The sequence below is a fragment of the Serinus canaria genome, chromosome 3, assembly GCF_022539315.1.
Source record: "Serinus canaria isolate serCan28SL12 chromosome 3, serCan2020, whole genome shotgun sequence".
Taxonomy (NCBI): domain Eukaryota; kingdom Metazoa; phylum Chordata; class Aves; order Passeriformes; family Fringillidae; genus Serinus; species Serinus canaria.
This window is the reverse complement of record NC_066316.1, coordinates 109,536,221-109,558,307: the sequence shown is the minus strand read 5'-3', so window position 1 is coordinate 109,558,307 and position 22,087 is coordinate 109,536,221. Positions and strand designations below refer to the sequence as shown.

The 22,087-nt window shown below is 42.3% G+C and overlaps 1 protein-coding gene across 1 annotated transcript in view; it reads left to right on the top strand.

The window, feature by feature from the left end:
* The window catches only part of PKHD1 (PKHD1 ciliary IPT domain containing fibrocystin/polyductin), a 281,842-nt gene that overhangs the window by 90,422 nt on the left and 169,333 nt on the right, over positions 1 to 22,087 (top strand). Inside the window, exons 38-42 of the mRNA XM_050971903.1 lie at positions 14,051 to 14,258; positions 15,410 to 15,555; positions 17,317 to 17,511; positions 18,356 to 18,481; positions 21,072 to 21,205. Of these exons, the coding sequence (XP_050827860.1) occupies positions 14,051 to 14,258; positions 15,410 to 15,555; positions 17,317 to 17,511; positions 18,356 to 18,481; positions 21,072 to 21,205 (809 nt within the window). The remainder of the gene's footprint in view (positions 1 to 14,050; positions 14,259 to 15,409; positions 15,556 to 17,316; positions 17,512 to 18,355; positions 18,482 to 21,071; positions 21,206 to 22,087) is intronic.

Sequence of the window (22,087 nt, the reverse complement as noted above, 5' to 3'; positions counted from 1 at the left end):
CATTTCTCAAGTTCTTCTCTATTGGGCTATTTTTAAAAGTTCTACGTCTCATAGAGGAGGAGGAGGAAAAAAAAGATAAAGAAAAAACATCCGAATGTCTCATCTCCCTTCCTCCTGTTCTTGCTTGTCAACCTTCCTGTTGGTGGGTGTTCACACCCTCCAGCAGGTCTTGAACTTCCACCCTGTTCCCTCCTGGAGGAAATGTTGCTGTCTGAGCACAGAGATGTGTGGCTTTTGGACAAAAATGGTGTCAGGCACCGAGGGTACCATCAGAGCACAGGCAGGCACAGAGTTGTGCCTCCGTGCCATTCTCCTGCCAGCTCACAGGAGCTGATCAAGGTTGGGAGAGGTCAGGTTTGGAGGGGATTCTGTGAACTGATGCTTTTCTGAATCAGGAGAGATGATCAGGGGCTGAGGAAGGAGCTCCTGGCAGGGCAGGACAGGTGGGGCTGCACCTCAGCAGCATGTCAGGCGCTCTTGATCCCTTCATTGAGACACAGCAAGGCTCAATTATTTACTGCCTGTAAAAGGCTTCAACAGTTTCAGTGAAGTGGCTTTGCAGAGCATTTCTACCCCATTTCCTGGAGGGTCTCTGTGAAGGAGGGCTATTAGAGCATCCTGGCTGAATTGACTGTCTGTTACTGGCCATTGAGTTTCACACAGTTATCCCAGCCCTGAGCTCAGTAACTCCTGTTAGATTAAAGCTTGCCTTCCAGAAAGGCTTGGTCTTTGAGGATGTCAAGGGAGACAGAAACCAACTTCTTCCTTAGAGGCTTTTTCCAGGGGATTAATTTGGTTAATCATCCATTTTTTCCCCCTTTTAAAGAAAAGAATTGAGATTTGAATTTGCCTCATAGCAGCTTTTGCTGCTTCACTTTCTGTGTCTTCTGCCATTTTAAAGTGTCCTTCTGTTCTTGGTTTGACCCCTGTAAGCCAGGATTTTGTCCTTAGATTGTCAGCACTTTACAGCATGAGCCTTCACTTTTCCATGCTTTTTGTTTTCTAGCAAAAAAGCCAGCAGCAGCTCTTGGCAGCTGTGCCTCCTGTGCTGCTTCTGCTTTCCATTCCAAGCCTGTATCAGCTCTGCCTTGGTGACTCCCTCACCCCCAAAGTTGAAGACAAACAGGGCAGAGCACATTTTGCAGTCTTATCTTGACAATGTGATGGACAGAGGTAAACCCAGGCATCCACATCAGTACCTTTGAGTCTCTTCTCAATGATAATTTATCCATTTTACTCAGTGCCATAATTCTCAGTGTGTCTTCATTCCCTAGGAAAACAGGAGGATGAGGTCTGCAAACCAAGTATTACCTGGATGGAGATATACAGAGTCAAATGTGGCTTGACCCTTAGAGGAAAATGCTCTTGGCTTCAATTTTTTATCAATTATTGGATTATTGAAAGGCTTGTGTGGGAAGGGATGTTAAAGACCATCTAGTCCACCCCCATTTCATGGGCAGGGATGCTTTCCACTATCCCAGGTTGCTCAGGGTCCCATCCAACCTGACCTTGGACACTTCCAGGGATTCAGGGGCAGCCACAGCTTCTCTGGGCAACCTGTGCTAGGGCCTCCCCACCCTCACAGAGAAGAAATTCTTCCCAATATCCCAGCTAACTCTGCTCTCTCTCTTGAAACCATTTCCCTGGTCCTGTCCCTCCAGGTCCTTGTCCCCAGTCCTTCTCCAACTCTCCTGGAGCCCTTTAGGCACTGGAAGGGGCTCTGAGGTCTCCCTGATCCTTCTTCAGGCTAAACAATGCCAACTCTTATTCTATTATTATTATTCAAAACCAATTCTTATTCAAGAAATCATAATTCTTTCCTATTCAACATATCCAGAGTAGCTATGAAGTCACTTTTAAGCTCTGCACAACACAGCCCCAGTGCATGGCTGCAATTATTGTTCATTCAAAACATGTAATCTGCAATTTAACATTGAAGCAGCAGAAGCCTGCTTTTAAACATGACAGAAAGTAGTGGGGTCTTTTACTGGGTTCATATTGCTTACATGGAAAAAAAAAAATCTGCTGTTCTGTCTTCAATTTAGCATCAGTCTGGTCTGTGGTACAGAACAAATTGTGGAGCATGACAGCCCCTTTCATATATACATTATATATATGTGAAAGAGGCTGACATGCTCTGCAATATACATTTGTGAGATACATTTATACACATGAATATATATGTTATCTCAGATCAAAATCATTAAATAAGCAGGTTTCCAATTCCTGGCTGTCTTGGCAAAGACAGGGCTGAGTGCATTTTAATTCCTTTTCTCTTTCAGGCTGGGAATGTTGGGGGATGCTCTGCAGCTCTGGTCGAGTTCAGATTGTTTAGTAAGCGCTGTCAGCTCCTCACTTTGATATGTTAATATGACTAAGGGTTTCCCACAATTCCCTCATGAGTGGCAGTCCTTTGCTCTGGTACTTGTAGCAGACTGGGAAATTTCACAGTTGCCTTTGGCTTTAGCCAACTCCCCTGCCAGTCAGAGCGTGCCACCCATAAACTGCCTGTCAATCACCCGTCACTGGCAGAGGGGGCTTCAGCCAGCCAGGGCAACTCGACTTTTTGACAATGTAATTATGGCCCTTGCATCCGCAGTAGGGGCCTGAGCAGGGCTGAGAGAGTTTTATTGATTGTTCAGAAGGGAAATTTATCACTGTCTCCAGCTCCATTCGCGCTCTATTCCCTGAGAAACTCTCCTGACAAGCTTCGGGAGAGAAGTTCAGCCTGGTGGCCTTGGCTGTTCTTGTGCCTTTGTCCTTCCCAGGGCAGCTGGAGACACCAGTGGATGCTGAGTGGGGGCAGGAACTGGGTGCAGAGTGGAGATTTTGCATCAGAACACAGAACACTCAAACTGCCCTTGTGACAGCCTGATCTTGTGGTCCTAACACTCTTATCACAGAAGCCCAGAATTGGTTTGGGTTGGAAGAGGCCTTAAAGACCATCCAGTTCTACCCCCAACCATGGGCAGGGACACCTTCCACTATGCCAGGCTGCTCCAAGATCCATCCAGCCTGGGCTTGGACACTTCCAGGGATCCAGGGGCAGCCACAGCTTCTCTGGGCACCCTGTGCCAGGGCCTCACCACCCCCACAGGGTAGAACTTCCCAATATTCCATCTAAACCCTCCCTCATTCAGGCTTAAGACCATTTATTCTTGTTCTGTCCTTCCAGGCCCTTGCTTAAAGTCTGTCTCCAGCTCTCCTGGAGCCCTTTCAGGCCCTGGAAGGGGCTCTAAGTTCTCCCTGGAGCCTTTTCTTCTCAAGGATGAAACCCCCAGCTCTCCCAGCCTGTCTCCAGAGCAGAGATATTGCCACACACTGAAATATTTTAAATTTATATTTTTATTTTCAGCAGTCCTGTGCAGGTAATCTTGTTATTTCTTGTGTTCCCATGAAACAGATTGTGACTCTTTCCAGAAAAAGACCAGAATTCCTTTCTCAGGCATTTATCTAAAACTTTGTGTCAGCACCCTGGTGGGAAAGAATATGAGCTGTGAGAAACCTATTCTAGTGGAAGGTGTTCCTCCCATGGCAGGGGTTGGAACTGGATGATCTTTAAGGTCCCTTACAACACAAAACCTCCTGTGACTCTGTGATTCCTGTTCCCTGAATTTTGACTAATAATATGTATCCCCTCAGTTCAGATTAAAAACGTTTGCATTCACCGTGTCCAAACTATGAAAGGTGTGTGGTACAGAAAAAACAATGTCCTGAGAGTTTTGGTTTAATAACTTATTTATAATCAGGAAACTTTAAACAGAGGCGTCAGAAATTCCTTCAATGCTCTAAAATCATGGCCAGTCCTACTGCAAAGAATGTCCTTGCATTTGCAATGGACAAAATTACATTTTGACTTCTATTCCAGATTTCTCTGCAGCCACAGCAATCTGATACTTTTTCAGGATTAGCTCAGGAAAAAAAAAAGGAGTATTTTTTATCAGTTGAACCAATTATTAATTTTAATTGCTTTTAATCAATAATAAAACACAAAATATTTGTGAGCTGTTACTGTGCTCTACAAAGCCTGTGCATTCCTCCAGAGATCAAACATTTAATCAAATGCCTCTTGCTTTGCCTCCATTAGGCAGCGTTATGTATCTGTGCTGAGTTTGAGATTAAGAGATCATAGACAACATGAGAGAATTTGTTCTGCTTTACTCACATATTAAAAAGAAAAGCTTCCTAGGGGAAAAAAATAAGGGGAAAAAAATCTGTAGCAGAGGGATTCAAGATAGGGTGCAGAGATCTGTTAGAGAAAAGATATTTTTTTTACTCCACTGAAATGCATCTGTTCAGTAAATGTTATTTTTCACTACCTGAACTTCCTGATTTCCTGAGCTTGCTCCCATAGGTTGGCTTTCCTTTGGGGCCAGCTACTCTGTGTAGGGATTCAGGAGTCTTTTTTCCTCCTGTGACAGTGTTTTTTCTCTCTAAGACCTTGACTTTAACATGATGCATTAAAGCAGATGGCTGTGGAACAGAAGGCTGAGCTGCCTTGAATCCCCTCGTGTTCACCAGGGGTAAGAAACTGCACTTAGGCACTTCCCATGGAGTAACTAATGTACAATGACTTGTGCCTTCACTTTCTTATTCACAATATAAGATGACCATTAGATTTTAAAGACCTAGCAGATGGGAGAGAAAAAAAAAGAGTTGGGTTCAGGGCAAGCTGCTGTGTCTTTCACAGTTTGCCCTTCTTTCTAACAGAAATGCATCTATTAGCTTTGATTTAAGCTTAAATCAGTTGATTTGTGTTTTGGTGCTGATCCTAATGAGAAAAACATGATGCAAAGGCGAAAGAGAGATGGACACTAATATATAATATATCATAAATATAATATAGGTAATAAAGATATTAATAAAATATAATACAATATACATTTTATACTGGAAGAGAATAGAATAAAATAGGATAGACTAGAATATATATATATATACACCACAGCTAATATACCTATATATAATTACCTTGTGATTCCTGACAGGGTATAGGCCTGTGGATTGTTACAATTGTGGAGGCATATTATATATGAAATAATTTCCTCCTTCAAACTTTCAAATATAACATCAAAATACTGCCTCCAATTCTGGTGCCAACAAAACCCAGGTTGTTGGCTGGAGGAAGAGAACACCCAGCAGCAAATTCAGGGTTAATTTCCACCCTAGATAGGAGAAAGGCTGAGAAGTTTGGGCTTCCCAGGTAGTGGTGGAGGTGATCAAGAAAAAACTGGATGTGGCACTCAGTGCTCCTGTTTAGTTGACAAGGCAGGGGTTGGTCACAGGTTGGACTCAGCCTTGGAGGTCTTTGCAAACCTGAATGATTCTGTGATTCTGAGAAGTTTGGCAAATTGAGGGGCCTGGATGCAGCCCTGGCTTTCCACAGAGCTGCAGGCTGAGCCAGGCAGGGACCCTCCCTTTGGGCTCACCCTCACTTTTCCTGGTGCTGAATTCTCCTCTGTCACATTTTGGGGACGCAGGGAGCTGGTTTTAGCCTGGCAATGGTTGGGCTGCCCCACATTCCCACTCCTGCAGGGAGAAATGCCCTGTCTGACTCCACAGCAGCACTGGAGATGACCTGGCAATCACACAAAGTGTCACCAGCTGTCTGCAGCTCCCTGCAGGATCCCCTGTCCTTGGCTGCCATGGCTGGAGCTCTTTGTTCCTGGGCTCTGTCTAAAGACCTTTTTCTCCACAGCACCTTTGGCTGTGAGCTCATTTTAGGGGTGGAGGATAGATTTTAGTTTGTGCAATGGCATTACAGGAATATCTCTCCCCTTGTTTTCAGGACTGATGTGACTTAAAAGGGACTGGGGGATCTCTGATTAAAGGGAATGTTTGTAAATTTGTGCATTTATGGGAAAGCATGCAGGGAAGGAACATTTTTTGTAATGTAAATTGTCAGAAAAGGACAACAATCCTCAGTAAGATCCTGTTATCATGAAATGGTTTGTGTTGGAAGGGTCCTTAAACCCATTTAATTCCAAATCCATTTCCCAATAGACCAGGTTGCTCCAAGCTCCATCCAGCCTTACCTTGAACACTTCTAGAAGTCCTTGCTTTCTCCACGGTGCTGTTGAAAGATATTGAGGTGGAAATGCTTTAAGTGGAAACTGCAGTTTCATGATCAGGAAACATTCAGCAGGACTAGGTCACTTTCAAGGATATCTCCCAGAACATAAAAGTTATTCCATTTGTCTTCTTGTCCAGATGATGTTGGATATTTCATTTTTGCTCACTGAGAGATGATTCAAGATCAGGTTGGATGGGGCTCTGAGCAGCCTGATCCAGCTATGTTCCTGCTCCTTCGGCAGGAGGAGGGCAGCTGGACCAGATGACCTGTAAAGATCCCCTCCAACCCAAACCATCCTCTCACTCTGATTCCACACTATGATTTGAGCCCACCTAAAATACCCAGTGTGGTCCTGCTGCAGCTTCTTGTCAAAGAGCTGATAAACTCTTGGGTGTCCTAAGGGCTGACAGTCATAAATCAGAAAGGATTTCACCTCGGGAGGGGATGAAAAGCTCAGTGCAGGGGCTGTGGCAGGAGAGCTGCTCTGCATCCCCCCAGGAGCTGCCCACACACAGCAGTGAGTCCTGCAGGACTGCACAGGGCTGGGAAAGCAACTCCCAGTTCCAGGCAGAGATGTCCCTGTCTTTCTAAGATGTGTAGCATCTTAGAAAAAAACCAAAAAACAAAACCAAAACCCTGACAAACTCCTCTTGTTGCAAACTAAGCCCAAGACATACAAATTCTTATGGAATTTATCTGAGACTGGAATTAACAGAGAGCAAAATTAGCTGGAAACATTCAAGTCCAGAGGGTTGACAGCTCACAGTTCAAGCAAATGTTTTTTTAACACATTTGAAAATAAAGGAAAGCAGCTTTCATTCTCCTTTTTTGATTCCCTTTTTGAAACAAAACCTTTATGGCCAGTGACTGGAGTACTCACTGCAAGAGCTGAGGTAGCTGTGATATTAAAAAAAAAATATATATATAAAATCCAGGTTCATAAAATATTTTTTCCTAGTCCTTAATTAAGGATCTGACACCTGAAGATCCACTTGGCCACAGAGAGCTGTAGCAGCACATCTTTGTGTTATCCTAACTAAAAAGTCTTCCTGGAAAAGATTTAAAAGATTTTCTATTCCTTTTACCTTGCAGAATTCAATCCATTATTATTCTCATGGTTTGTTTTATTAACTGAAACAACAGCAGCAAAATGTCTTTGTCGTGGATCAAAAATATATTTTAAAAACTCAACTTTTTCCTGAAGCACCAGTTTCCAATGGCAGTACTGCCAGTTATCACTTTGACATTTGAAAATTTTAGGAATAACCAAGCTAAGTTTGATTAGGAAGTGCGTTTTGGGTCAGGAAAAGGGAATAATAATAAGGGATTATGACAGTGGAGAGGAAGTTATATTCCTTAAATAGTCTGACACCAGAAATGCTGCAGGAAAATGTGTTGTATTTTATTACCAGAGACAATCCTAGAGTCAAAGAATGGTTTGGGCTTGAAGAGACTTTAAAGGTTTTCTAGTTTCACTCCCTGCCATAGGTAAGAGGTTATTTATATTAAAAAAACCCTCATTTTTTATATTAAAAAAATGGACTATAACTGTTTTGACCACGCCAAAACAATTATAGTCCATTGAATTATATTAACAACTTCTCTTGAAAAGTTATTTTTTTGTTGTTGTTGTTTTTGTCTTGTTCATTTTTTTTTTTTTTTTTTTTTTTTTGTGGAGATAGGAAAATAGGTTTCTTTTCACTTTATTCCTGGAAACTGAAAGCTCCTATTCCTATTTACACTAAAGATTTACAGTACAGTTACAACAGATTGACAAATTATCTGCAGTGTAATTTGAACATTCCCAGTAAGTAGATTTTGTGTCTGAGCCCTGCAGTTCTCGTAAATTCCTTTTGTGGAATAAAGGGATCTCATTACCTCAACTTTAAAATGCCAATAAACAGTCAGGAGGTGTAAAAGAGCTTTATAGTTTGTCGACACCCTAAACAACTGTGTGTTCACAACTGAGTTAATTAATTTGTGGGAAGTAGAAGTGAAAATGAGATGCAGCATGGTCCTGAGTGTCAGAGGAGAAGGGTTCCAACCCTGTTGCCTCATGACAAAAAGGGGAAGTTTTAAAAAAACATTTAAACAACTTTTGGGAGAAAGACCAACAGATCCATGGCAGGCTTAGAACTGGAACCAGTGCTCTTAAAACCCATTAAAAGATTCCAGTTTGTACCAACATTCCCACGTGTAAACCCTGCTCTCCAGCTCTGCCTGACTCTGGATGTGGCTCACACTGCTTGCTGTCAGGCTTGGTTAGGAGATTCCCAGGGTGTCTAAAGTTAGGTAAAAACATGTACTCCAAAAAGTCTTGTTTTCAGGTCAGGGACATCTTTTTTCCATGAAAGCACCCTGTCATCTTGTCATGTAAATTCTCAGACTGCCATAGATTTAAAGTGAAATTCATGTTACCAAATAGAAATGTTTGAAAGGCAGAAGTTCCTTCCAACAGGAACAGAAGTGTGCAGGCTGTGACTACTGAAGAAAAGCTGGAATTTAATGGATCAGTCTCAGTTAGAAGGAGAATTGTTGTCTGGAAAGTTATTCCCTGGAAGGAGGGGGATTGGTAATAAAAGGTAACTGAGATATCAACACCTCCTGGTGTCCTGACAGAAAGCTGGAGGTGACTCACAGAGCTGTGACCTCCTCTTTTGATTTTGGTCTGTCTCTTGGACCAGGACAAATTACCTGCTTTTGAGTTTATCTCTTTAAACTGATTCAGTTTCCTTTCCAGTGAGAAAGCATTCCAGTAGCTGCAGGAATCTTGCCACTGGAGTTTATACCTGAGGAGTGAGGAACAACTGAATATTCCAACAGGAGTCTAAGTTGTTGGAATTCTTGGAAGAGCTGTTGGAAAAGTCTAAGTGTTGATTTTCAGAGGTGTTGGACTGTTTCTAGACGGAAAACAGACTTTATTTTTGAGAGACTGGTCTGGCTCAGTGGAAACCCTCCCCATCTTTATCCCCAGATTCCTGTGTTACCCCAAACAAGCCTCTTAACCCTTTTTCATCTCCTCCACACCTTCCCTTGTGTACAATGAGATTAATAATTTCATGTGGTGGAGGCCTCAGCCATGTTTCCATGGCATAAAGAATCCAGCCATGGGCTCTTTATGAGTGCTGTGGTAGGACTTGTCTGTGTCCAGAGGAGAGATTCCCATTAGGTCTGACCTCACCTATCTGCCTGTGTGGAGTGCCTGACCCAAAAGCATGGAATAGTTTGGATTGCAAAGGACCATAAAGATCAAGCTCTACCCCCTCCAGCACGGTGGGTCTTGGTTTAACACAAAAAGATAAATTAAAAATTAGGCACCTCCTTTGGTGATCAGTGTCAATCCAAGTTTCTCTTCTAGTGGAAGCTGGGATGCACTTTTGGGCAGTGGGTAAGAGGTGATATTTTCTAAATGTGCAAAGAATGTGTAAAATTACCACTCAAGTTCTTTGTAGATGGTCTCACAAAGAGAGACTTCAAAGATGTTTTGTCTGAAGCAGAATTTCCCACTGTGATGAGGAGTGGGATGTGGAGGTGCCTTTCTCAGCTGAGATCAGCAGCTCTGCTTTTTGGCCTCTCCCTCCCTCCCTTTGTGCTCTGGAGTGCTGAAGGTTGGCAGAGGAGCTGGACTTGTGCTTAGGGAGGGAATCAGTGATTCCCTAAAGGGAGCCCAGGTCTGTGCATCCCCTCAGGTCCACATGTACCTCTTTAGGGACAGCCACAAGTGAGGGCAGATGGAGTTTCCAAGGCTCCCTGGCCTCTCAGGTGTTTTCTGAGTCACTTTGGGTCAATCCCTGGTCTGAATGAAGGGACAGCTCTCCTGTGCCTGCGGTGGGACAGAGAAACTCCTCCAGGTGATTCAGATTGTGTAGGATCCCCAGGACCTCATTTTCCCCACTGATTACAGGACTTGTTTCCTAATCAATTTGCAGCAGCCTCTCCTTACTCTGTAGTAATTCCTTTCAAACCCCTTTATTTCTGTGTTTCCAACTGTAGCAGCTTCAGCTTTCAAAGCTGGGTGACCAAAGATGAATATCAAACACTCAGATAAAATTTGCAGTGCCCTTGGAGTCACCCACTGTGCACCTGGAAGGGGAAATGGCAGTCATGTCTTTTGTGATCAAAGGATTGTAAATAATGGCCTAATCTGTTTAAACCTACAACACTCTCTACAATTCATGTTTTACATTCTGTGGACAGATTTTCCTGTGACCATGGAGGTGTGTGCCATGACACATTTTCTGGTTTGCTCAGTTTTGTTGTGGCTTGGAGATAGTTCTGTAAATGTCAAATTCACATCTCCTGTTGAGCTACTTAGAATCATGGAATGGTTTGAGTTGGAAAGGACCTCAAAGCTCATTTAATTCCAACCCTCTGCCATGGGCAGGGACACCTTCCACTATCTCAGGGTGCTCCAAGCCTCATCCAACCTCGCCCTGGACACTTCCCTGGGCCAGCTGTGGCAGGGCCTGACCACCCTCTGACTTGGGAATTTCCTCCTAATATCCAATTTAAATATCTCCTCTCATAGTTTAAAGTTTTTCTCCTTGTTCTGTCACTACCTAGGACTGGGTGAAACCAGCTAGGTAAGTGACATATCATCCCACACTGATTTATGAAATATTTTGTGTTAGAGGTTAAAAGAAATTAAATATATACTGTTTTTTGTCCTCAAGAATGGCATTGTACACATCAGAATATTCTTAATAATTTTACCAGCTCCATACAAGACTGCAAGCCCACATTGTGCTTCTAACAGGAAGTATGACCAGAGTTCTGATGCCAAGATATTCTCGGTCTTATTATTTGTGATTAATTAATTTGGAATTAATTTTCAAGTCCCTTGCATTTCTAGGCTGCACCATTCTTCTCTGCTCTGTATTTCAGGGTGTTCTGCTAAGTCATTTAGTAAAGTGCTCAATTCTTGTATTGCCTGCAACAGCTTTTTTGTCTGAAGGCTCTGTCCTGTACCTTTAACATGAAGTCACTTCTGCTTTAGATCTCAAGATAGGGTTTTTTCCAACTTGTGCTCAGTTAATTATTAAAAATGAGTTCAATAATTAAGGAGTTATACAGATTCATCTGTTTTTCAGCTTTTGGAGTGTTTCTGCTCACAGTACATTTTGGGGGAAGAAATAATTTAAATATACCACAGCTGTGGGTCCTATAAACATTTTCCCCTCAAATAGGTAATTTATTTACCTGTTGCACAGCCCAAACCACTGAAGGTTGTTTTATGAACTTTGCATGTTTTATTCAAAATAGAGTTTGTTTTCAAGGGGAATATATTATAATTAGGGCAGAGAAGCCTCAGTTATGGTCCCTCATTGAGACCAGAAAGGGTCTCTGACCATATCCTGTGTCTCACTTGTGCTGCTGGAAGTAGAGGAGATTCTGACCTGGAGGTGTTGTATATGGGAATATAAATGGGAAGCAAGGAAATGGATAAATGTAGTGCTTAGGGACATGGCTGGTGGTGGACAGGAAAGAACTGAGTTAATGGTTGGGCTTGATGGCCTCACAGGTCTTTTTTAATCTAAATGATTTTATGATTCTGTGAAAGAGGGATCTACTAAACTTGTTTGGTTGGTTAGTTTGGTTTGGTTTGGTTTTCCCTAAAAAGACACACTGAACTTACTGGAAAATGGAAGTAGATTTTGAACATGCAATTTCCCACCCCACCTAGATCATCAGGAAAAAAAGGTACAACAAACTGTGGAATGGGAGACAGGTAGCTGAACGCAGTAAGAGGTGAAAAACAAGGAAAAGGAAATAAAGGAAATGGGGGAGTGTTTGGATGCTTTGAATATTCTTTTAAAAGAAAAAAACCCAAAAAATTGAGAATATTTTCAGTAAAATTTTCTGAGTCAGAGCTTGAAAGTAGAAAAAAGCCTGAAAAAAACCCCTTTTCCATTGGAGCATGTTTTGAATGCAGAATGGTGTTTCCTACTCCTCAGTGACATGAGCTGCTGCCCAGCAGGGCTGCTGTAGAGTGTGTGTTACAGATGAACTCCACAGGGGTCAGTTGTGTGTCTGGACACAGATGCATGAGAACACACATTAACACAGGCACACAAATCAACAGCAGAACCAAAATGTCCAGAGCTGGAGAGAAATTGTGCAGTGCTCCACGTGCAGATGGCTCCTGCCAGTCGTGGGCTTTTATGGCAGCCCTAAAAATTCACGAGAATCTCTCCGTGGAAGAAGGTAAATGAATAAAAAGGAAGAGAGTGCTGCTGGTAAAAGAATGCACATAGGATGGTATTAAGAGGGTTTTTTTGAGCTGTTTTGAGGATGAGGTCTTTGATGTCAGTGTCTGTGAATGGTGTAAGGTGGGTTTTGCCTAGGTCTGCATTAGAAAACAGCACGGCCCTATAGAAGCAGAGCTGTAGGGTGAATGATGTACGTGCTGAGGATGCAGGGTCCACATGTTCTGGGGGCTGCTAGAGAGTCATTCCAGTCTGGTTCCATTAGCACCTACAGTGTCCTGTGTGTCCTGCTGCATTTCAGCTTCTGCATTGGTTTCACAGAAACCCAGGATGGGTCAGGTTGGAAGGGATCACTGTGGGTCACCTGTGCCACCTTCCTGCTCCAGCAGGGCCATCCCAGAGCACAGGGCATGGGATTGTGTCCAGACAGTTCTGGAATATCCCCAGTGAGGGAGACTCCACAGCCTTTCTGGACAATCTGTTCAGTGCTCAGTCACTGCACAGGAAGTTCTTCCTCCTGTCCAGGTGGAACTTGCTGGGATCAGTCCCTGCCCATTCCCCTGGTGCCATTGCTGGGCCCTGGAGCAGAGCCTGGGCCCTGCTCTGAGCCCTCCCTGCACACAGGGACACCCAGGGATGAGGGCCCCTCTCAGCTGGGTCTCCTCTCCAGGCTGAACAGCCTCAGCTCCCTCAGCCTTTCCTCCTCAGGGAGATGCTCCAGTCCCTTCATCATTTTCATCATCTTCATCACCCTCCACTGGACTCCAAGAGCTCCATGCCTCTCTTGACCTGAGGAGCCCAGAACAGGACATAGAAAGCCAGATGCACCTCACAGGGCTGAGCTGAACAGCAGGAGATGTTTGATGCCTTCCAAAAGAGTTTGAAATACCATAAATGAAGGATGTCTGGGAGATTTTCTTAGCTGGAAGTTGAGAAATTTCAAGTTTTATTTAACGAAATGCAATAATAGTGAAGTATCTCAGGTTTAGATGCCCATCATTGACACACAGAGCAGGTGCTCATGTATACTTCAATATAAAAGAGTATAAAGATTTTATCCTTCTGTGATTCTGTTGTAAATTTATTTTCTTGGAGGTGCTACTTCTTATTTCCATCTTCATTAGGGAAATAGTTGAGACACTATTATATAAGTAACAAAGACACTGGAGTATAAGAAACAAAAAAGTGAAACGGGATATGGACAGAGAGGTTTACTTAAAATAATTTGAAAATGATTTATTGGACGCAATCTCTACACTCAGAGATTTCTGCTATTATTACTTTCCTGCAGTACGACCAAGGAGGACAGTAACTTGCTGTGGGCTAAAGGTAAATTATGATCTCTTGCAAGGGAGGGAAGAAAAGTATTCTAAAGGTGGATGTGTGGGGCACACGCTCTCCCCTGATGGTGTTCAGTGTGTTGGACCTCACTGGACCAATCTTTTCCAAAGCCTGAGAGGGAAATGTCAAAAGGTAAAGCGAACTTCATTAAGTGAAGAAAGGAGGGTTGTAGGGCAAGACTTTTCATTGCTGGGGCTTGTTATACACAGATTTCCTAGAATCATTGAATTATGGAATGGTTTTGGTTGGAAGGAACCTTAAAGACCATCTCATCCCACCCCCTGTGATTGACAGGGACACCTCCCATTGGACCAGGTTGCTCTGAGCCCTGTCCAACCCAGCCTTGAACCAGGAGAATGATACTCCTCTTTGTTTTTTTTTAAGTGGATTTAATTTCTTTTTAACTTCTTTTTTTCATTGTTCTTTTCAGGCTGGATGCCCAAAGTAGTCTTCACACACTTGAAATCATCAGCTAATGCCAGTGACACACGATTGGTGCTCCAGGAACCTGTTGATTGGCAGCCTGGTGATGAAATCCTGGTAGGAAGTTCAGGCCTTGGAGATGCACAGCAGCAGGAGGAAGTGGCTGTTATCCAGTCTGTGAACAGCACAGAGCTGCACCTTAGATCACCACTGAGGTATCCTTCCAGGAGATTTTTACAGCAGAGACCTAAACAAGGAGAAAATTTGATCAAAGTCAGGATTTGCTGTTCCCTGTGGGACATAATAACTATATAAATCCCTTTAATAAAGGTGGCCAGTGATATTTCACTTCCTCACTCCCCCTAAAGGTAGTGGACGTTCAATCCTGAATGTTTAAATTCTGTGTTTAAATTCTGTATCATCCCCTTGGAACTCAGAAAACCTTTGAAGCAGAAAACACTGATGGCAAGTAAAGTCCAGTGGTGTCAGTATAGGAATGACAAAGAAATTTCCTGCATATTCAATTCCTTGAGAAAATGCATATTTTTCACAAGAAATGTATGACTTGTGTCAAAAAAAAAAAAAAATCCTCTCTTCTTGACTCATTATCTTAAGTAATACATTCAAAGTGAATTTTTTTCACTATGGAAATTTGCTTCTATATTTCCAATGAGTGTTAATTTCACTGCCCTACAATTTTTTCATCTATTGTGCATGGAGATCTTGGACAGACTGAAAACTGCACTTCTTACATTATCTATCTGGAGGCAACCTAACTCCAATGCCCAGGAAGATTAAGGGTATTATTTTCAGAAATAATTTGGGCTCGAGGGAAAAAGTCCTGATGGTTTTCACCCATACCTGTTTTGGAAAGAGAATTCAAAGGCTGAAATATATTGTTGTAAATCTCATAGAATCACAGGACATCCTAAATTAGAAGGGACCCCCAAGAATCATTGAATCCAGTTAATGGCCCTGCATAGGGAAATTCTAAAATCTCCACCATGTGCCTGGAAGTGTAACCCAAATGTTTTTTTGAGCTCTTGGGGCTGTAATCACTTTCCTGAGGTGCCTCTTCCAGTGCCAACCACCCTCTGGATGAAAAGCTTTTTCCTAATAACACAACACAGTATAATTTTACATAATCTAAGGAAGGTTTGTAAGCTTGTGAAACAAAAAGATGAAAGCAAACATCAGACAAGGAAAAGCCTATCTAGCACTGATTGTGCCACTCTCACTACTGAGAAAAGGACTGAATCCAGCTCAGAATTTGGAAGGTTATGGTCATAAGCATAAACAACAAGAAATCATAAACATAGTTCTCTCCATCTGGCAGGTGCAGATGATATTTTTTGTCTTTTGTTAGGTACCCCCACAGTGTTGGAGAGAGATGGGGCAATGGCCAAGGTCTGCCTCCCAGTGCTGTGGTGGCACTGATCAGCAGAAGGGTGGTCGTTCAAGGAAATGTCACACTGGAGAGGATGTCCCACCTCAGGCAGTGTGCAAATGCAGGTGAGGAGGTCTTTTCTCAAAGAAATGTACTGGGGAGGAAAACTGCTCCATTAAAATCCCATTGTGGCAGCCTCACTGTGTATTAGAACTCTTTCTTCCCAGGATAATTTTGAGATAATTCCAATGCCAGGAAAGAGAGTTTGTCTTTCCAAACATTGTTTGACATTGAAGTGTGAAGTCTTGGGAGTTGAACTGCACTTCATTGTAATATCTCAGATGTATTATTTTCACATTGTTGTTTCAAGCCATCTTGGGAAAGACCCTTTAGTTTTGCCTGAGCCTAAGGGTGTAGAAAAAAAAGTATTTTCTGAAAACATGTTTCAGTGTACATAATATATTAAATTTTTAATTGTGTTTACTATTTAGTCACTTTAAGAAGGAGGAAAAACAAAACAGCCCAATGCTGTTTGTACTCTTTAGTGTAAAATATTGAGATGTTTAGTGTTTGGGGTTGCCAAGGAAAAAATAACAGGTGATGCATAAGGTATCGCTGGTGAAAAAATGTTAAATATCTCAGTTCTCCTTTGGTTTTACCTGTATGAAATGCTGTGGAGTTTGACAGGTGGATTTCTGATTTACACCATCTATTCAAGTAACAGAATCAGACACAGTGATTATAATGTGAGGAGAGTTAGGTTATCTGGCAACCCAGGTGTAAGGTTTCCTTTAAAAAAAAGGTGCCTTGGGCTTTCAGACTGTGACACAAGACTTCATTTGATATCCAGCAGCCAGCTGCTTATATTACTCATGGATTTATGGTCCATTTTGTGTGGAACTCATAAATATAGGCTCTGAAACGTACTAACTGTTTGAGGCTTTTATTTGAGTTAAAGGATAGGAGGATTTCTCAGAGGAGTCACCAGAGGAGGAGTGAGCTGTGTTTTTCGTGGTTAATTTACTTTCTTTTATAGAAAAATGAGCATTATTGGGCTTCAGCAGGCAGTGCTGGAATTTGAGATCCCCTCTGCTCTTCCTCTGAACAAGCCCAAGTAACACATTCATAGTCTGAATCTCATAGCAAAATATCTCACACCCATGGAAGGGTCTTTCAGGAATTATACCCAGCCCTATAATTTAATTTTTTGTCATATAATGGGATCCAGGAATGGTTGGGTTAGAAGGGAAGTTAAAGATCTTCTCATTCCACCCTCCTGCCAAGGGCAGGGACATTTTCCACTATCCCAGGTTGTTCCAAGCTCTGGCCTTCCTTTCAGGAATCCAGAGGTCGCCGCAGCTTCTCTGGGCAATCTGTGCCAGAGTCTCATCACCTTCACAAGGAAGAATTTCTCCCTAATATTTATTCTTGTATTGAAACTGTGGGCAGCAACAGTTCCCCATCCATCTGTAGGGAGAGTCAGGAGAGCAGAGTTAAAAAAAATAAACCAGAATGCCTCATTTCAGTTTAGTTCTGTATATCCATGCCCAATCTCCTTTCCAAGAACCTCATCTAAGAGACATCAGTGTCAAACCCCTCTTCCTCATGCATACAATTATCTAAAATTAACTCCAAGGAGGTGTTCAAGACATGAAACTCCAGCTTCCTGCTTCTTTTGATATATTTCCTTCCATAACGTCCAGAATTTTAGGGAAAGAGCCAGGCCTATTTTGAGGAACATCAAAAATGTTTGCCTGTGTTGCCTTGGGCCCATGTTTCAGATCTCTGCTGGAATTGGAGTCTCACTGGGTCGGGGGGATGGTCAACCCTGCACATCTCACCCCACAGGGAGGGTGCACTCACAGCTCTCCCTGGTTGTGTCCTAGATCACTCTGGGTGTTTGTACAAGAGAAGTGAGAGGCAGCTGGGCTCTCGGGACCTGGGAGCCGTGGTGGTTGTGGAGTCCTTCCAGGGCCAGGAGAGCCGGCTCCAGCTGCAGGGGATCCAATTCCGCCACGTGGGCCAAACATTCCAGCATCACTGCAGTGCCCTGACTGTCACTGGCAACACCTGGATGGCAGGTGAGCTCCCTGCACTGGGGATACACCTTCTCCTGCCCAAAGCTGGGGCAGGCACCCTCAAATCCTGCTTGGCTCTTGAGTCACTTGGCAAATTGTATTGTTAAATGTGAAAAAATCCCCTCACCTCTAGTCTAAGCCCAAATGACGGAGTGGTTTCACCTGCTTCTCTTCCTTTGTATTTTGGTTTCTTCCTAAAATATTTTTTTTTTATGCTACACTGCTTTTGATGTAGAAGAGTAGCTCTGGAAATGAATGCACCAAGACACTATGAGGGAGCCCAAAAATGCACCAAGACACTATGAGGGAGCCCCTTCAACTAGCCAGCCCAATGACTCAGGGTTGGCTAATTTCAGGGGCCAACATTTAATTTTATCACCCAGAGGTTAAGGAAAATATTAAATTCTTTTGACTTTGTCACTGTTAAGTGCCAAATCCGTGTGGAAGTGGCAGCGAGGGCTCTGAAGACTGGTGGTGGTAGGGGCTCAAAGAATATTTTAAGGGTGCTGAATGGATTTTCCCTTCCTAAGGTACATTTGCACTTCTCACAGAATCATAAAATGGTTTGGTTTGGTTTGGTTTGGTTTGGTTTGGTTTGGTTTGGTTTGGTTTGGTTTGGTTTGGTTTGGTTTGGTTTGGTTTGGTTTGGTTTGGTTTGGTTTGGTTTGGAAGGGACCTGTGCCATCTTCATCCCTGACTGAGGGTCAGGGCTCCCTGCTGGCAGAAGGCAGCCCTGGCCAGGATCTGGATGATGGGAAGGTCACCATGCCTGGCTAGAGAAGGGGTGTAAAATACCTGCCCTCCATCTGCAGAGTGATTTGTGCTCACACCACTCACTTCCCTCCAGACTCTTACATCCGTGGCTGTTGTGTTCTGGACTCCTTTGGCCAAGGCCTCCATCTGAGAGGGATCTCCAACCTCAGCGTGGACAGCAATGTTTTCTACAACATTTCAGGCCATGGGCTCCTCCTGGGTAAGTGAAGCAAGCAAATATCCACACTACATACAACAGAGCTTGAGCTGGTTCCCATTTGCATGAAAATGCTTTGGGAGGAAAGAATGGCAGGTCCTTAAGTGTGCTCTGAGAACTTTAATCACATCTTCTGCAGTTTCTGGTGTCAGTGAATTTGGAATAAAGCTCCCACAATTCCACACACAACTCCTAGCAGCTACTTGCATTTGGCCAGCTCTCTTTCTTCAGGTCAGTCTTCACTTGATCAGGACCAATTATTTTTCAGTGAAAAAATAGTAGATTTTTTTTTAGGGGATTGATTCATCTGTCTTTGGAAAAGTGTCATTATGCCATATTTAAGACCACAACTCAGTGAAGCATTTAAGAGAATATTACCTTTAACTTCAGTCATTTGATGTCAAAGATAATGGAATGAAAGCATATGTTAAAAGTTAACCAGAGGCTTTAGCACTTAAATAAATTGGAGCTTGGAGCAACAAAAATGTTAAACAACAAAATATTTCTCCTAACTAACCATCAGGAGACTGACTTCAAGCATCTTCTGCTGGGATCTCATGTTTCCTGAGTACCTAAAGATATAGCTTGATTTTTGTTTTCTGTAAGAGATGGGATAAAAATGACCAATTATGAGACAAACAGAGGGGAAAAAAAAATAAAGCCTTCAGTTGTGATCCTGCAGTTCCCCACACACAGCAAGTTTCTGTGCTGGGTGTTGTGTATAAACTTAATGAGGAGTGATATATCATGATTTAAACAGGGAAGATTATAACCCAATGTGGTTATACACACCCTGCAGATGAAGAGAGCTGGCTCACAGAGATGCAAGGACTTGCCCAAGCTGATGTGCAGAGCCCTTGCAGCCATGGGGAAGCAGAGCAGGACCTCCAAGCCTCTGGCATCCCTTGGCTCGTTCGTGTTGGGATCTGTGTCTGAGTTAAAGGACTCTGAGCCGAGCTGAAGTTTCAGCCAGAATACACCTCATCCTCAAGATGCTTTTAATGGCTTCACTGTCAGCAGCTCCAGAGGGTCTGTTGGATTAATTTATTTATAATTTTGTTGCCCATGAAGGAATATTTATTACAGCTGGCTCTTTGCAGCTCTGGAATTGGATTCTCTCAGTGATTTCACCTAAAATCCCTATTTTCAGAGAGTTTGTAAGACCATCATAAAATGTCAGTCTGGGCTTAAAATCATTAGCACACAAGGTCTGAGCTTGAAAGCCAAAACCTCAAAATCCTGTATGGCTGTCAAAAGGACTTCTTTAGGGTCTTGTTCATGCTCTGGTAGCAGCATTGTTTGTAGTGCACAGAGACTGGAAAAAATTGAGAAAGCTGATTCCCTCAAAATACTGAGGGAAGATTAAAAGTATTTGTTGCTATCCCAAAAACCAAAAGCACAGGTTTTCTTGTGAAGTGGCTTATATTAGGGGTGGTAATGATTTGGGAAGGGACCTATTATGAATAGAACTTGAGCTATTTAAAGGCAATGACTTCTGTTGGATAAACAAAACTAGATGGATGTGATTTGCTCCTAATGCAGGCCAGAGAGAATGGCCTGTGCATAGACTCCACATGGGATTCCACTTTGTATTCTTCTTCCAAAAGGGCAGCAGTGCTGATCATAGAATTATGGAGGAGTCATTAAGGTTGGAAAAGACCTTCAAGGTCTTCCTGGTTCTGGAAGTTCAGCCATTAAGCTGACCCTGCCAAGCCCACCACTAAACCATGACCCCAATACCATATCTCCATGGCTGCAAGCACTCCCAGGGATAGTGACTCCACCACTTCCCTGGGCAGCCTGTTCCAATGCCTGACCACCCTTTAGGGGAAGAATCTTTCCTGATATCCAACCTAAACCTCCCCCAGAGCAACTTAAGGCTATTTCCTCTTATCCTATCAATGTGTCCTTATTTGGACTTGGCTTGTATGGGACTGTCCACTACTTGCCATTGGATGTCCCATTTTTTTACAATGCAGATTAAAAATATATTTATTTTGTTTTCTTCTTCCAGTTTCTATACTGTAACTAGATCTGGGGCACCCCAAGAGGTCTGTGTTGTCCGATCAATTGCTTGATTGATTTTTCCCTTTCTCTTCTCCTACTCTATTGCTTAGGGGAGCAACCCCCCCAGTCTTGTGCAGAGGTGCACCAGGTGTTTTTCAGCCTGTTTAGAAATTTTCTTACATGTAAGTAGGGCAGTGAATGGAGACCAGAGATAAAGAAGACTTTGAATTCTAGTACTGCCAGGAGCATGCCTATGTGTGCGTAGGTGAGCCTCTTTTCCACTCTGAATCACTCTGAGTCTCTTTTCTCAACTGTAAATCTGCTTTATAATACATCTTTTATTTATTTTTACCATAAACTTGCAGTCCAGAATATATGACTTGTGGTATAGTCACAAATAATACCTTGTACAGGGAAATAGATGTGAATATGACACCTGGACTTATGTATATTGAAATGAGAATCATGATAATAGAGGGTTTCCAGCTATATGTACATTTATGTTTATTTTTCTTTTTTCTTCCTCTTATTTTTTACTTTTTTAATATATTTTTTTATTTTTTTCTCCTATCTTTTTCTTTTAAAGGTGAAGGACTGGAAGAGGAGAACAAAATCAGTAACAACATAGTGATTGGCCTTTCTGTAACTGATGGTTTATCCAATATTGAGTCACTGTCACCAGCAGGGATCTACATCAGGGCTCCTGCCAGCCACATCAGGGTAAGAAGTTCTGGTATAAGACATAACATTTCCTTTCTAATCAAAGGTATCAGAAAGACACAGAGCTTCATTTATCTGGGAGATCACATACACAATATTTGTTTCTTGGCTGAGCTGTCAGAACCTGTGCTTGTGATGGGATATTGAAACAAGTGCATATTACAAAATAAATTATGTTCCTGGGTAAATTTATTACTGAGAATTTTGCTGTGGTTGAGTGGAATGGAATATTACAGTGAGAGAATTCATCCTGAGGTACTTTAAAATGTTGTTTTGTTTTATAATGCTCACAGATTCAGAAAACTTGGAAAAAGTTTAGTCTCAGCTTCTCTAGAATTTCTGCCATTATTAAAAAAAAACCCTCAATTTTACTGGATTGACTATAAAAACACTAAAATTCAACAGCATCAATTACACCCTTGTCTGGATTTAAAATCACATTGACCATACAGCTGAAGATTTGCATTCCAGGATGAGAAAGAGCGTATGTTCCCTGTCCTATGAAAATGACATTGATTTTGAAAGAAATGAAGCTCCTCTGTTCTAAATGGTTTTAACCACCAGGTTTTTAAAGAGCTAACAGCTTAACAGCCACATATCAAAAAGCTGAGCTCAGAAAAAAATATTTTTATTCACTAATTCTCAGATGCTTTCTCTTAGTTCATACTCTTTTTTAGTCTTGTATTTCAGAATAAAGAGTTACTTTTATGTGTTTCATGGAAAAATATTATTTTCATCCACTTCAAACCACTTTTCTTTCCCAACTATTTAAAGGAATTACATTGAAACTGACCTTTCTTACCACACTTTCAGGAGTGAAAAATGCATATTTTCATTTAAAAAATAATCCTAACTTGTTCTATTGTTAACCCCCAGTAACCA